Source organism: Brachionichthys hirsutus, chromosome 5, assembly GCF_040956055.1.
Source record: "Brachionichthys hirsutus isolate HB-005 chromosome 5, CSIRO-AGI_Bhir_v1, whole genome shotgun sequence".
NCBI lineage: Eukaryota > Metazoa > Chordata > Actinopteri > Lophiiformes > Brachionichthyidae > Brachionichthys > Brachionichthys hirsutus.
Window position 1 is genome coordinate 8,273,197 of NC_090901.1, and position 16,804 is coordinate 8,290,000.

At 44.7% G+C, this 16,804-nt stretch overlaps 1 protein-coding gene across 1 annotated transcript; it reads right to left on the minus strand.

Annotated features, from left to right (window-relative positions):
• Positions 1-7,023: 7,023 nt before the first annotated feature.
• Positions 7,024-12,707, minus strand: LOC137893487 (chemokine-like protein TAFA-5). The gene is made up of 3 exons (XM_068738896.1): positions 12,620-12,707; positions 10,074-10,223; positions 7,024-7,271 (listed from the first exon to the last, which is right to left on the minus strand). Exons 1-3 carry the CDS (start codon positions 12,705-12,707, stop codon positions 7,024-7,026), a joined length of 486 nt encoding a protein of 161 aa, XP_068594997.1.
• Positions 12,708-16,804: the final 4,097 nt, after the last annotated feature.

The following is a 16,804-nucleotide window of genomic DNA, read 5'->3' on the forward strand; positions in this document are numbered from 1 at the left end:
AACAATGGGTCTTCCGTGGGCATGATGGATGGTGCGCATCCCGGCCCATTTGTCTTTGCTTTGGACTCGCTGTTATCAATTGTTAGAGAAACTTTGCTTAACATGCAATCCTGAACGTTGGCCGGTTACAGCAGAGCAAAGGAAGAAGAAACAGAAAGAAAAGGGATAATGGAGACCTTCATTGATCAAATGGAATGTGAAATTAGATTCCTTTAAGAAAGGTGAGGCATAATTTAAGGATTGCTGAGGAACATTCAAGGAGCTACGAGAGCCTGATTTCCCTCTTGCATAGGTAGAAACAGAGCTAAAGGAAAACGACTACGGTAAGTTATTTTTAATACTTCTCTAGATGTGCTCGCACACTTTAATGTGATTTCAAAGCCACGTTATGCAGAGATTGAGCTAAGTGACTAAACTAAAAGATATCTCTTAGTCTTCTGACGTGTTCTTCTCAATGTACTCTTATACAGTTTTTGTCACTGGTGTTCACTTTGAAGCGTTGCTCTAGCTTACATGCGCACTAGGAGGTTTGACTGTTGTAGCATAACCATCCTAAAGTTCATCAGGAATGTTCTTGCAAGTCTATGTTTGGTCATTTGTGTGAAATAACAGAAGTACATTCAGTCATTTGCTAAAATAAGATCGGCTGTGTTGTCTTTAGCATGTCGTTCCAAGTGTTGGACCCCGAGAACAGTCGCATCTCAGCGCCACCATTGTAATTAAAAGTCTACTGAGACAAATCCAAACTTTTACTCTCGATCTAAACATTCAATGAAGTCTGACTTTGCATGAGAAATCTAAAGCAGAGTATTTGTAGGATCTTTTTTTTACCCAGCGTGTCGGTGGCCAAACCACCGTCTCCTTGCTGAACCAGCGAGTTGCTTCATGTCCAGCCACCGTTGGGCTAATTGGACCTCCGGAGGAATAATTAGTTGACTCGATGAAAGCGACCGGATTTTTTGGCTTCACCGACAAATGGCACTTTTATTTCTTTTGTGCTTCAGATCATAGCGATTTGCTGTTGCCGAAGGACCAAACCACCTGCGTGGGTAAAGTCTGACAGAACTTTACTCGCTCTTCAAGCTTTTTCTTATTCAGAAAAAGTTAATGGATGTCAACAGTGTCAGGAACGCATTTCTGTCAGGACGATTTGCTTCCCTGAGCTTTGGATCATAAATACATGATTTTAAAGTTGCAGCTTCAAAACTTTAAATCTGGCTGTTGTGTTTCTGACAGGAGCACTGAAGCAGTAGTGTGCTGATTTTCAGTCCAGAGAGGGTTCTGATCTGAACATAAATACAGAAAAATAATTGCTCTGCAAACAACTGAAAAACTGTTTTGTAATGAATCACGTTAACTACTTCTGTCCGTCTGTCCGTCCATTGGCTACGGCTCCCAAAAGCTTTTATTTTTATCATTAATTACAGTTTCAGTATGATTATTATATTATGAATATAGTTGAGGTTGAATTAAACTTAACCTTATTCATGTTAATCATGTACACTTGAGTCCCACCGGACGTTCTGGACTCTTGTTTGTGTGTCTGCTGGGTTTGGGTTCTGGTGTCTGTGCTGTTAATACAGTAGATCTGGTTCTGTGTGGGCCCATGTGTGCCGGCCCCACTGATGATCTACTAATGACGAATGGATGGAACGAGCCGGGGGGAGCCCTCGACGGGGAGCCGGCCGTGTGAAGTCAAGCGCAAAATTGATATTTGAGGACAGCTGATGCATTATGGGAGCCCGGTCCGCTTGGTGTCATTGGCTCAGTGTCACCGCGATGCTACGCTGCCTCCGTTTCCAGCACCGCTTCATCCAGAGAGGTTCCCTCCACTGTTAAAAGTGAGGAAGGTGCCTTTAGAGAAAAACCCACGGCTGCCGGGAGGACTTTAGCACAGGAGACTAAATTAGCTTTCTGGAAAATTACCCGAAATTACAGAAGCGACTGAAATGAATTATGGCATAGATGACCTGGAAAATACCGGCGTTAAAGAAGTAGGTTTTCACCGGGAGGCTTAGTCCTGATATAAATTACTTAGATGTAAATATTCTTAATTCTCCTCATTTTAGAGTAGAAAATTCAGCCTGACAGATTTAGAACATCTAAATGTGATATTGTCTGTAATTTTAAATAAAGTTAGGTTGACTGAGGTGAGTGAATTTGACTTTATCAATGATTTACTATTCAACAGAGATGAGGTTTCCTGAAGCTTTCAGTTCATACGTTTATTTTTATTTTATGTCCTTTCTCAATATGATGGCGGATTATTAAATTGATATGAATCCCATCAATTTGCATTATATTTATCGCACTGATAAATAAGCTTGTTCCAAAATTTTAGACTGATTTTAATAATGTGTGTGTTTGCAAGTCATTCAGACGGTCAAAGTGTAACATGACGACCGAATGCATCGACAATTGAAGGAGAATAGTACAGAAAAGTATTTATTTACAGTATTTATTTTCTGTTTGTTGTATATTTAAAAGCTGAGGGACAAAACTAATAAATTATGATAAATTAATGGAAATGTTTTCTTTGAAACCTCATGAAGTAAAGAAATGTTTGAAAAGTAGCGGCTGTGGGTACAATGTGGAATAATGGAGGACAAATAGAGAAGACTCTCTTTGAACCTTAGCCCACCAGGACCTCCTGCTGCAACGGACCCAGAAAGTCTGCAGCAGCAGCAAAGTCTATGAAGATGAACTCAGTACAGGGGAGCAGTTGTTCCGGAATGATTGGTGAGACTAAATTAAACATGTTTGCTACGCTTTGCCTGCAGATAAAATAAGAACCGGTTCCTCCTTTGGATCCTCCGGTTCCAGGGACACTGAGTGATGAAACATTATTTGACACAAAATGTTCATTTATCTCTGGCGCTCGCATCCCTCTGCTCTTGTGTGGATTTTAAACAGAAACTTGTTGTGCCGGAAGCTTCCTTCTCTCGGGACCAACCGGCCCTGCTGTCTCCCCTGCCGGCCTTGATGGATGGTGTAGGGGAAGAACGGGACACATTTCCCAGGAGGCCGAGCGTCCCAATGCAGGTTAAACAGCACTCAATACAGAGCTACTTCACAGACGTTCTCTGACAGGTGAGAGCAAAGTCAGAACGGAGGCGGTTCATCCAGGAGACGGAACACAGCACCACACGTGATCCAGACATCGTGTAATTATGATGACAAAACACGGTGTTCTGCACAAAACAAAAGATCTTTTGAGTGACAAATAGTCTCTATAATTTATTGGACTGTAATACTTCCATACATGACCTACTGTGTAGCGCTATGGGGTGTTACATTTAAGACTGTACTTAATGACATTGTTTTATTACAGAATGTGCTATATGCCTGATAAATATTACAATCGTACGCATCGATTATTTATAAAATCTACATTTATGAAATTTAATGTCATTTTTATTATAAAACAATTAAAATGATGTTTAAAGATCACATATGACCGTTTTCCACGAGGTAATGCAGTTCCCAAACACATATATGAAATATCTGAGACAGTCTTTGGTCAAAATAGCAAACGGAGCCTCCTGTTTTTCCTATTTGAAGGAGGGACTCACTCCAGCTGTTCACTGACGGTTGTTTTCAAGCAGCCAGAATAATAATGATCTTTAATAGAACCCATGGATGTCAGAGGGGTAGTAAAGGACGTGTTCTATCATGATAAATGTCTCAGTCACTGTGTGGAGAGAAAATGAGTGGAAGCTCAGGGGAGCTGAGGGAGTGGCCTTCTGGGAGTCCTTTAAAGGAAACAGCTCCACCCCCCCGTCCACAGATGGCAGCAGGTAGGGACCCCAGCCTCGATTCTCACTTACCTCCTTCCTCATTCAACCTTCAGCAGACCGTTGTAACCCCCCACATTAATCATCTGCGGGCGACACCGAGTCTCCATTCCCCCAGCACCTCTCACAGGGACCAACTGTCTCACCTGTCATACCTGTCGTCCTGCCCCTCCTCTTCCTCGGATCAAGCCTCTTTCCTGGTCCAGTGATCTGTGTGAAATGTTGGTGAGTGATGCAGACAAGAAGGATGCTTTACCAATCAGGTACTTTAACCCCCGCTTCATCCAAGCTCCACCCCCTGCTTACCAAGGGTACAGCTCAGACTCCTGGTTAATGTATTTTAGACTGGGGCTAGCAGTTTATGTAGCCTCAGGCTAAGAGGGCTCTCAGAAAGCTTTTAGCCCAGGGTTAAGAGCAGCGCGGAAATATTGATTTTGAAAATAGAATACATCTGGCATGGTCCCTGGTTTGTGGATAATCACTTCCTGTAGTACGGTTCTTGTGTTGTTCCTGTTTCCCCTTTGAGTGTTTGATTGTTTCCGCCTGGCCCCACCTGTCTACTCCTCCCTGCCCAACCTGACCTGAGTATACCTAGATACGGGGATGAGGGTCAGTCATTCCTCACTCGTTACCTAATGATAACGAACTCATTTATTCCAAAGTTGTAGATTTCCAATGACCCGGAATTAGTTGAGGCAAAATCAAGTAATGTGATGTCATCATGGTGACATCATGGGGGCCATGAAACAACAAATGCTGTTCTCCATTTGGCGGTTTATTCTACTTTTAATATGTAAGTCCTCCATAGACATAAAACAGAAGCTTCAAATGGAACACTATTACACCACATTGTCATTATTTTTACCTTAATTAAAGACTGACCTTTTGTTACTCATTTCTGTTGTTTCACAACAAGTGGTAATATCCCGGCTTGGTTCAGGTCATATCTGGCAGACAGAACTATGACCTTGCTGGCCATGATGCCTTCTCTGCTCTTATGCCATATGGGGTTCCACAAGGCTTAATTTTAGAGCCCCTGCTTTTAACTTTGTACTTGCTCCCTCTGGGTTCCTTTTTTTTTATAACGCATGACATTTCCTTTCATTGTTATGCTGCCGTCAGTCAGATCTATGCGTCATTAAAGAAAAAGATGCTTCTTCGGCTAAACAGCTTATGTTGATGACATCAAAGCCTGGATGGCATTTAACTTCTTAAGGTAAAAGTTTTATTAAAAGCGCTGAAGTAAACCAGCATTGACCTTGATGAGACTACAGCCCCTTCGATCTGCTTTCCACGCTGACATTTAATCAACGAGGAGACATCATAACCGTATAGAGCTGGCAGAATGCGGTATTGATCGTGAGGATGGACAGTCAGACTGTTGACGTTGATGAACGGATCACTGACCATGATGAAGGAGGACTAAAACCTTTCAGAATCACAAGCTAGCGCAAAACCAATCCCTGAGACGGTACAGAAGAATTTCACATTTCACCCTGATTGAACCAATCACAGGGCAGGTCATCTGGTAGGGACTGGGATAGTTAGTGTGAAGTGACAGAACATAATTTAGCTGTTAATTCACCTGGGTGTCATTTCATATCACAGCCTTTTCATTCAACGAGTGCTTCACCATCAATGGCTCATTGAGCAGCTGTTAGCTATCAGCTAACATTGGAAGCAACAACTACGTAGTCAAAGAAAAAATAATTTTTAATTTCATTCATGTTTCAACATCTGCTAGCAAAGACACTCAGAAATTGATTTTTATCACCTTTATTTTTATTGCTTGGTTATTTTAGTGTCTTGGTAGAATCTATGTGCATAACTGTTTGGAAGATTTCATTTATAGTTTCTATAAAAGCACACTTACTTTGTTAACATGTTGATCGATGCATGTCTTTAATCTATGAACACGTCTGTGATTTTTCATCGTGAGAACATCTGAACTGTCCAAACAGGAACATCGACAGCTTTCCAGACAGATAAATGTTTCATCATCAGCCCATACACAATTTTAATTTGCTCACTTATGTCATTTACTGTATAATTTCACAACATGTTCATTTCATTGATATAGTGGCTGAAAGTTCATCATCGACTTCATCTTTGGTCAGAAAAAGAAAAAGTCAGAGTTTGGCGTCTAACGAAACACTCATCATAATCCACTTCTGTCAAACGTCCTGTAAAGGGAGTCACTTCGTTCCCCGAGAGGGACGGGCTGGAGTCCCCGCAGGTCAACCAAGCGGGAAGTGGGGACTGTCCACGCCCCTCTGAGGCTCTTACAGAGGGTTATGATTGGTCGTCAACGGCTGTGGGAAATCGGATGAGAAATGGGAAAAAGTTTTTCTCTGGACTTTGGGCAAAGTCTGTCCTTGTTGCCACTGTCAGGACACCTGGAGGACAGAAATAAGCAGCGTTAGAACAGAATCCGGCCAGTCAGCGTGTCCGCTTGTCTGGACCTGTGTTTCTGTAAGCTAACAAGATCATTAATTGCTGCCTGATCATCTCTGTGTTCAGTCTTCAGCCGGATCAGTCGACATGTGGAGGTACGCTTGAGAGAGCTCCAGTACTTTTTCCAACCGGGAAAAACGGGAATGGTTGATCCGGAATCCTCACATGAAGAGCAGCCATCGCATTTCTTTGCATATTGCATATTTAAAAAAAAAGATTCTGCAGAACTCAACTAATTCGGTCTCATTCGACATTTGATCCAGGTATGTAGAGTCAGAGAGTGGACCGATCCTCCGGGGGCTCCGGGACGCTGATTAAAAACACACGAATCTTTGGGGATGAGCAGGGACGCTTTATTTCTGTCCCCTCTGTGGAGGCAGAGCTTTCTGTAATTGCTCGCAGGTGAAGACTCGCAAGAAGAAGAAGAAACAACAGTGACAGTACCTCTGAGCTGCCAACCTGAATTATTCATACCCATCCTGTTTGACTGCAGCTGGAATCCGTAAAAAGCCCGAGGAGTCAGACAAGGACGAGTCTGATTTCAACGAGAAACATGCATCAACATTCAGAGCGTCCCAAAATGAGCTGATCAAAAATGGTGAAGTTGTGTTGGGAACATTCCTAATGTGTTTCTGTCAAACCCCTGAGCTGCAGACGTTAACGCCGACGGAACCACACGACGAGAAACCCGCGGCCCAGTTTCAGCTTCCTGGCGGACGCCCCGGCTCGACGACGTCTTCTTAATGCACCAGAGTGAAGAATCTGGGCCACTTTATCAGAGCGTCACACAGGCTGCAGTTTTTGAATGCGTTGCAAATATAGGAATGCTGTTGGAACCAGAGTCGCCACCGTTCCAGGAGCGCCGCTCTCTGGCCCCGATGGGTTCAGCTCTCACCGTGGTGGTTTTGACTCGGCCCCCTGGTTGTGTGCAGGTCCAGCCCGACTGGTTGACCAGAAGATCACAGCCTTCCTGGTCCAGGCATGGTGTCATCTCACACCACTGTCGAGTCCAGACGATGCGAGCTGAGGACGAGGAGGGGAGCGAGTCAGTGTACTTATTTATTACCAAGTCAATCTTTATAATTAATAAATCATACTTTGTTTTTCTTCATTTTCTTCTTTGGACTTTAATCACATTCACTTTCATTAATATGTTAATAACTAAGAGTAGCATATTAATTGTATTCTATTAATCTCTATTTAGAAAGTTTTGAACAAAATAATTGGACATTTGTAAAATTAACTTACAGCCAACAATCAATTTTCTCATTATTAATGTTGCTTGTTGACGTTCATGTAAACATCGTGGACATTCTCCATTTATTCCTTTTTAAATGAATACTGATACATTAGAGAACGGAGTAAAAAGCGGTACTGATTCTGTTTACTGTACACACCGCTCTTCATCACAATCAGCTATTTATAAATAAATAGGACATTCTCACAACCACATTTGCACATTGCGGCTCCCTGATTGGCCCACAGAGAGACAGGAGGAGTGATGAAGACGAGGAGGAGCAGGAGATTTAGTTGAACAGGAAAGAAGAACAAAGCGATTCCCTGGACGTTCTGTGAGGTCTGAGACTTTTGAATTTTTTTCAGCTGTGTGGGTCAAGCTCTAAGAACTCAAATACGATGATTATCGAACCCTGAAGTTGTGATGAGGATAATCCTGAAAGACACGTGCTGTGGTAAGATTCCTTACATCAAATCATCTGCTTTCCTTCTTTTCTCCTCTCTCTTTTTGGATCTGAGGTCATAAGGAAAGGTCAATGCCTCAGACTCCAGTAAACACACTGAACGCCTCACAGTCCCTGAACACGCCGCCTCGCTGTCCTTTGCAGTTCCGCTCCGCCCGATGTAAAGCTAAAGGTCTCAGCCTCAGCCGTGGTCTTTCATTCATGCATCTTTGGTTCACATTCATGAACGTGATGCTTGTGGTGGGTGTGAGCTCCTGTGAAGAACACTGGGATTATCCCGGACCCAGAACTCCAGGGCTCACTCATGGTTGAAGTTGGCTGAGGTTCTCATGTGAGACCCGGTCTCCCCCCAGAGCTCGGTGGACGGAGTCCACTGGTGGATTTCAGCAGCAGAACACCAAGCGAAGGAGCTGCAGCTGACGTAAATACCAAGACGGGGAAAAGGTCAAAAAGATCCACATGCACGTCTGAGTTTTAGCTGAAAGTCTCTGAACTGCACGAGTTAGAAACACGTGAAGAGATTACAAAGAAGGATTTTATCTCAATGGCCCCGCCCTCTCTACTGCCTAAACAAGATTAATAGGAATAAGAAATATGGGTTATTGCTTTCAAGTATCACTAAGATATTTCTAATTTAAACAATTACAACTGCACAGAATATAATATCTAAAAGTCTGTTACCATACTAAAGTGACTCAACTATTGTATATAATATTGGCTGAAGCAGGATGAATTTATATTGGCTGAAGCAGGATTAATTTATTTTGGTTGAAGCAGAATTAATTTACATTGGTTGAAACAGGATTAATTTATTTTAGTTGAAGCAGAATTAATTTACATTGGTTGAAGCAGGATTAATTTATTTTAGTTGAAGCAGAATTAACTTACATTGTCTGAAGCGGGATTAATTTATTTTAGTTGAAGCAGAATTAATTTATTTTAGTTGAAGCAGAATTAATTTATTTTAGTTGAAGCAGAATTAATTTATATTGGTTGAAGCAGGATTAATTTATTTTAGTTGAAGCAGAATTAATTTATATTAGTTGAAGCAGAATTAATTTATTTTAGTTGAAGCAGAATTAATTTATATTGGTTGAAGCAGGATTAATTTATTTTAGTTGAAGCAGAATTAATTTATATTGGCTGAAGCAGAATTAATTTATTTTAGTTGAAGCAGAATTAATTTACATTGGTTGAAGCAGGATTAATTTACATTGTCTGAAGCAGGATTAATTTATTTTAGTTGAAGCAGAATTAATTTATAGCTGTTCAGAGGAAACACCAGAAGTTGTTGACGAGTCCTTGCTCATTCTCACATCCCGAAGCAGCAGAGCACATCCGTCCCGTTCAGCTCCAGTACTGTGAACAAGACGGTTTGCAGCAGCAGCACCGGCCCAAACGGGTCCACGGCAGAGCCGCTACTGAACCAAGCAGGTTTCATCTTCCTCACAGTCATTTTCACCACATTAATAAAAAAGCAAAAACTCAGCTCATATTTTATCTTCCTGAAGAGTTGCTTCAGCAGGATTCTCTCCCAAAAACGATGACTCTGTTCCATGTTTGAATGTTTGAATTCAGAAGCTGTGGAGGAAAAGTAAGAAGTGTCCGGTGACGAAGACGAAGACGATGACGATGACACTCCTCGGGCTGTCACAATTACAAATATTAGCTGAAAGACCTTAGCCTGAGGGACTGGAGACAGTCCAAGTTCCATCTGAAGTCGTCCTGCAGTCGAAAGCAGCAGGAGAGTTTCTGTAACTCGGCTCAACTGTTCTGCAGCATCGCCGGGGACAAGGCCGCCCATAAAGGCAGGACGGAGGAGACAGCCGGCGATGAAACTCAATGCACCTCCCATCTGTGCCCTGGCTTTCTCTGAACCTCACAATCCAGATGAAGAGATGAGGAGCAAAGCTGCAGGTATCTGTGACTCCTCATCATCATCATCATCACATAACAAAACAAGGGTTTTAACTCCTCATCCCTGATTAGAAGCAAATCATTTTAGGAAGATGATGACGATGATGATGACCCGACGTCAGAAAACGTCTCATCGCGGCGTTCTGGACGGGCTCGGACAGCATGTTCTGTTTTAATGTAAATGACTCTGGGTCAGTTCTCATCTCACCATCGACACAGGCGGGCCCGGCTCGCATTGTCCCAGCTATCTGCCCCTTCCTGCAGGCACAACGTGCCGTCTGTCGGGCAATGGTCCTCTTGGGCTGACTGCTGTCCCGGTCCAGAGTGACGATTTCACAGGTCCCTGCCGCCAGCTGACCTGAAGGACACATGAGGATCATCACGTCAGTGCATGCACGTACATGCAGGGACGTCAAAAAAGCGCGTTTTTTGGGAGGCTTGCAGGTCAGAGCTTGTCTTCTTTATTTGCAGGACGTCTTCTGTCGTCCTGATGAAAAGCTCTTTGGCTGCTGCCTCTGCAGACGTGATGCAGCGCCGGTTTCGGATCGACACCAACCTCTGTGTTCAAATCCCCCGATTCGGCTAATCAACTCTCTCCATGCCGTCTTCTGCACTTCCTCTTACGCTACGTCGTTACTGTCACGTTTTCCCTCCACTGTGATTGACTGATCATTCCCACCTGCACCTGTCTCCGCCTATACCTGCGCCACCTGTTCTCCCGTTTCCCGTCGTTACCTGTCCGGGTGCTTCTGATCCTCTTGGGATTTCAATTTTGATAGTCCACAAAACTTTCAAACTAAGTTGTTCAGATGCATCATGGGTAGGGCACGGCTTCAGGACCAAACAGCTGTTGATGTCCACAAACGTGAACCTTCACTGGAGGGAACGCTCAACTCCTCTCTACGAGTTTTACCAATCCATCGAGCAGACTTCGGGACGTTTCACTGAATATGTGGGAAAATGCTGGTGGTGCTGCTGCAGTAAAAGTTAGGGACCCTTAAATCCGGACTCATCCTCCGGACACCGTGAATACTTCCACCGAATGTCAAAACAACAGTCGTACTTTCCCACAGTGTGCACAGATCAGTGGACAGACGACAGAAGCATCCAGGAAGCCACGCTGCCGGCTTGTGGGAAGAAAAGATAAATACGCGTCTGACTGTAGGTGCCCTATATCATCTTATCCAAGGCGTAGCAGAATGATGGGGCAATGAATGTTGGTGCTGCATTTGGTTGTCACGGTGATGGCAGACGCTGTCCCTGCATGCTGATGAACTTCATCAATAGAGCCTTGGATCATCCCGCCCTCAAAAAGGACTGGATCTTTAACAAGCAGGAACCTCAGAGTTCTGGAACAGTTCCTCTAGAAGACAGGGTCAGGAGAGGGAAGCCTCCAGAACGCAACAGCAGCCGTTCATTTAAACCTCTTTGAAGCGGCACAACTTAACCTTGTCTGGTTTGTCATTGCGTCGCTGCTTTTCTCTTTGATTAAGTCTGGAATGCAAAAGAAAGAAAACGTGTTCCAGCGGCGCCACAGAGCGAGGAACAAGTTGTCTCGTTTACTACTTGAAATGCTGTTTCCTCAATCGCAGCCGACGTGTAATCTATTCACGGACAAAAGGAAGGAAGATAAACTGACAACTGGTTGATAGCTCCTGGTTGAGTTTTTTATTTTCCAATCATCTCTTTTGAATTTCCTGCAAATTGAAAATAAGCACAACAATCGTAGGGCAGGAACACTGTAATCACCGTGTGAGCGAAGACTGAAGAATAATGATGAGGCTGAAATGAGAGACCGTTTACTGAACCCCTGATGGTGGATAATCAGTTCAGTGTCTTCTATCACGCTGTCAAGCAAGACCCATCAGAACCACAACTGCCATCACACTCTGTTCTGGATTTAGGAGTGAGGAAAATGAGGACGTTTTGGAGTCAATGAGCAATGTAGTGTTCCACAATGTTTGGAAGGGTGTCCTGACCAGAGGTCGGAGACGCTCCTCAACAATGTTCCCTCTAATTCTTCATGCGTCTGAGCAAACACACAAACTCCCCGAGCAGTCCTTTGGACAACTTTGAGCAACATCATAATAATACATTTTATTTTAAACGCACTTTACATTTGAAAGCAAATATCAAAGTGCACAATAGTATAAAAATAAATAACATAAAAACAAGTGATAAAAATCAACAAATAAAATAAGAGTCCTGGAACTCCGATTACAATGGCGTCTATTAGCTGCGTAAAAACATGTGAATCTCATCATTAGCCGGAGCAGCCAGTCACCGGACACTCACTGACGCACAGTGGGAAATAGCACAGAATGAATTTTTACGTGTTTATGTTATTTTCAATTTAGGTTGGATTATTTTTTTTGTGCGCAACGTAGATTTTCGCTGTGCGAAGAACGTATCAGCTGTGCGTAATTACGCACGAGTGCACCTTTGAGGGAACGTTGCTCCTCACCACATGAGCGCTTGTTGGAGTCACATTCTGTCCTTGGAAAGGCAAAGTGATGCCATTACCTGGCTCCAGAACGTGTTGCCACGCAGGACACGAGCTGGGCGTCTAACTTCACGGACAATGACGACAATGCTCGGACAGAAATGTACAACGTCCCAGGCCCGGTGGGACGTGCCCTGAACACTGTGTGTTCTGTGACATTTTGGGATGTTCTGTTTGACCTCTCACTCTCTCTCTAACACGCACACACACACACACACACACACACAGACTATACAAAGACGCGGACCAACCTTCTCTGAGGATCCGGCTGTGGAGGAGCAGCAGGCAGGCGGCGGCGGCGGCGGCGCTCAGAGCCCAGGCCAGCCGGAGGAGCTGCATGAGGGAGAGCTGGGGGGCCAAAAAGTTGGAACTGTGAATATCCAAGGCTGGTTCCGTCTCAGCACGCCACGCACATCCCGACCTGACCCGGAGGAGGACCCGCGGAAGAGGCGGCGTGCTTCTCCTTGATATGAAGTCAGACTATATGCAGCTGAGACGTTTTTGTTTTGCGTCCCCGGGCAGTCCGGTTGAGGCCGCGGAGGTCGTCGCCGCGCTCCCTGGCGCGTCACGGTGCGCATTGGCGTCCGGCAGCTGCAGTAGACCCCCCCACAGCGGTGAAGTTTTCCGGTGTTCCGCCTCCAGCTCACAGCTGTTTGCGCTCCGCATCCACCGACAGTCTCTGTCCGCTGGTCTGCGTCAATCCCTCCACAAATGGACGAACCGACACCGGGCCTGACTGGAGCTGCTCGGCGGGCATGATGCCCGGTTCCCCGCGGACCGTCTGGAGGAGGAGATGCTGAACGATCTGCAGACTCCGCACCGACGCTCCATCTCTCTCTCTCTCGCGCGCGCTCCCTGTGATCACGGACTGACGTCACACGAGTCTTCATCGATTGAGCCAGTTTACAACTGAGCCTCTGAATTGTGATGATTGTCTTTGCTTAATACTGGCCATACAATCGTTGCATTGTGTTTAGCAAATAGACTGAAGAAAAGCCGCAATGACATAACTGATGAATCCCAAATTGGCTTTATGTCAGGTAGATTTATTATCGATAATATAAGGCTTGTTTAAGACATGATCGATTATTCAGAAGACAGCTTTATATTATTACTAGACTTCTGTAAAGCCTTTGACTCCATAGAACATGAGTTTGGGTTTCTGTTTCTGTTCACTTCCTCCAATGAAACTATTAGATACCTGCTTCTTGTCTTACAGGCACACCTGTGAACACCACCCTGTGTACCCTTAGCAGACCAGCCTTATGACCTTTGAATCCATGTCTTCCTTCCGTCGTTCCGCCCATCCCCCCTTTTAAATGGTTTCTGTCTCCGGTCTGGTGAGAATGTGGCTCTTCTGGCCAGCAGCGCTGACAGCATGAATTATTGCCCTAATCCAGCAGCCAATGACTATTTCTGTGTTTTCCCTGAGCAGACGGCGTGATCCTCAATCTGCTGCTCTAATTACTGCCTTTTACCATGAAGGAGTAACGAAGCAGAACTGAAGCCGCTCAGCTCACACAGGAAGACGGACGGGTGAATGTATTATCGTTATTATTATTACATTTACATTTATTGATCTCAGTTGAACTCTGTAATCCAATGTGTTTATGTATAGATGTTTGTTTCTAAAGAAGTAAAAGAAGTACTGTGTCTACAAGTCCGTACCGTCAATGATAGATTATGCATGTGGGGCACCGGGCCGGCCCGCTGTGCCCCATGCCGCTGCGCTGGCCTTGGATTCGTCGGCGACTGTCGCTCTAGAGCCCTGGGCTGGTTCTTCTGCGGGTGGCTCTGGTGGGGCCACCGGGGGGGGGGGGGGGGGGGGGTTGTTCTCCGGGTGCAGCAAATCTAAATCAAATAAAGAACATTCTGAAATTTGTCAATTAAAGATCCCCCCCCCCCCGGCTTATTAATTTGAATTTTATCTCTCCCATTATAAAGGTCAGGCCTGAGGATCCAGCCGTCCAGCCGCTGCGCGTCTTCTGCACCTCCACCTTTGTGAGAAATGACCTTACAACCTGGCTTTCGATAAAAAGTGAGGACGTTGTGGTTGAACTCCAAAATGAAGTTGTGCTTGAGGTGACCACAATTTACCGAACCAGCCTGCAGCATCATATTACATCCCTAATGTAATCTAAACATATAATCCAGTCTGTCTGCTCAGCATCACCTGTCAGGTACCGCCTCCTCACCATGTCCGGTGCGGATCTGATCCCAGATGAAGCTGTAGGTTGCTGATGAAGGAGTGTCATGATGTCAGCGCTGTGTCCCTCCTGTCTGTGATCCATCCAGCTGATTGATCCCGGTATTACTGCTCCAGGTTCCAGACTCTTATCAAAGCTCTCAGCAGCCCTCGTCTGTCAGGCAGACTCTATCGCTGCTGCCGTCTTGCTCTGACAGGAATCCGTCTCCATCGGGTCGTGCCATCTGGGCCTCTGGTGGTCATTGCTCATGCCGTCTTGCGATTGATTAGCTTTCCACTGAGCCGTCAATCAGCGGCTGCATGCGTGGTACGAGAAGAGTCTGGAAAAAGGGATGAACATAAATGCTGTCAGGATTCATCCGAGCTCTGGTACAACACCGTAAATGAAAACTGTTCCACGCTGCAGGCGGGGACGATGCTGGTTCGTCCATCGGCGGTCTGAGGGTCTGTATGTAGAGATGGGCCGTTCGACACTGAAGCGTCACTGTATCCCAAAAAATACTGCTTAGACACACTGCGTCGGAGCCCCGATACGTCACAATGAAACACCGGGAGTGATGTTGTGCGTGACGTGCAGACTTCTGACCTTTAATTTAAGGGTATTTGCATCCAAATCAGCGAAACGGTGTAGGAATTACAACACATTTCATATACCGTAGGTGCCTTCCACATTTTAAGGGACCAAAAGTAATTGGACAAAGTAACAATCAAAAATCAAATTATCACTGTTTAAATACACGAGGAGGTCCTTCAGAATCATTCAAACAAAAGTACTTCTAGTGTCGGAACTTGGATCATCAAGTTTATTGCTGCTATAACAGCAGCTGACCACTAGATGCCACCGGTAGGGTCTTTATTTGAGGCTTTGATCTGTCGCAGAAGCAAAGCTGTGAACTGTAACTGGGCTGCTGGGTACCAAACTGTGGATCAGTCAACATACAATCAATAAAGAGGGATCGATCAAGTATTCTGATACTGTCTCTCATCCTGTTCTCACATTCTCCATCAAAGATCAGGTTCAGTTTTGCAGAGAAATATTAATTTATTGTTTCCACATCTGCCTGGAGAGATGAGAACGATGGCTCAAACCAACAAAGAAAATCCAGAGCCATTTTCCTGAAGATATTAAAGTTGTAAAACTAAAACACGCTCTGGAAGGATGGAGCAAAAAAAACTTCTGTCGAGCTGCAGACACCAGAGAGAGCTGGAAGAAGTTTAATGTTCCCATTAAAAGAGAAGGGGGCCGCAGTGAATCAAACTGGCCTCAGGTCAGCGGTGAACACATTTCAGCCAAATTGAATGTGAAATTCACATCCTGTTTCCTGTCATTACTAAGCAGAACACAGAATAGCTGAGGGCGACGCATAAACAGTGAAACTGGAACGCGTCTTTTTGTCTTCATGCTCACTCTGAAAATCTAGCAGGAAATAGAATGAATCACAAACGTGTGGTTTTTTAATCAGTCATCCAAAACAACGTCATCTCATGCACGTGTTTAAATAACACGCCGCTTTCGGGTCAGAATTATCCTCAGCACCGTATCCAGCACGATTACATGAAGTTTGATTAGACAAACGGTTCGACAGGAGAAAAGCTCATGGTTCGAATCAACATAAATCTAACGTGAACAGACAATAACGTCCTGAAATAAAATGCAAGGAGCCAAAACGCAAAGAGAATGTTATCGACTCCCAGGGGAACAGAACACTGTCACCGCATCGGCATCGGTTCAAGTCCAACTTTATTTATAAAGCACCAGAAGAAACAAACAGTCAAAGACAAAAATCTGTCAAATATAGTCGCTGTGTTTGAGGACAGGTCTATAAATATTTGTATACACACACATTCAGCACACAGCAGCCCCATATTTAGCCGGCGTCGCTAAAGGTCCTGCAGCAGCTGGATTTATGGCGGGGCTTTAAGTCAGAGGCAGAGCAGCACATTAAGCAGATCAGAGGGCCTGAGTGGAATTATTACACTCACTTTACTGCACAGGAGGGGATGCATTAACGAAGCGCACACAGGTGATGCATCACCAGGAAGCAGTCACTTCATTTCCTCCTGCAGACTGCCATTAAAGCAGATTAAAACAGAACCATTTGAGGCCACAGCGGTGAGAGAAGCAGCAGTACATAAATCTCCTCGACGCCATCGTCGTGGAAACAGAAGCCTGGGCGGCGGTGGCTCAGCTGGTTGGGCCTTGGGTTGGGACCTTGAGAGTCACTGGTTC

Coding starts and splice junctions, on each gene's coding strand:
- LOC137893487 (XM_068738896.1), bottom strand. CDS start 12,707: ATGCAGCTCCTCCGGCTGGCCTGGGCTCTGAGCGCCGCCGCCGCCGCC. Junction 10,224..12,619: donor CAGCCGGATCCTCAGAGAAG/GTTGGTCCGCGT, acceptor TGTGTCCTTCAG/GTCAGCTGGCGGCAGGGACC. Junction 7,272..10,073: donor CGGGCCCGCCTGTGTCGATG/GTGAGATGAGAA, acceptor CCTCGTCCTCAG/CTCGCATCGTCTGGACTCGA.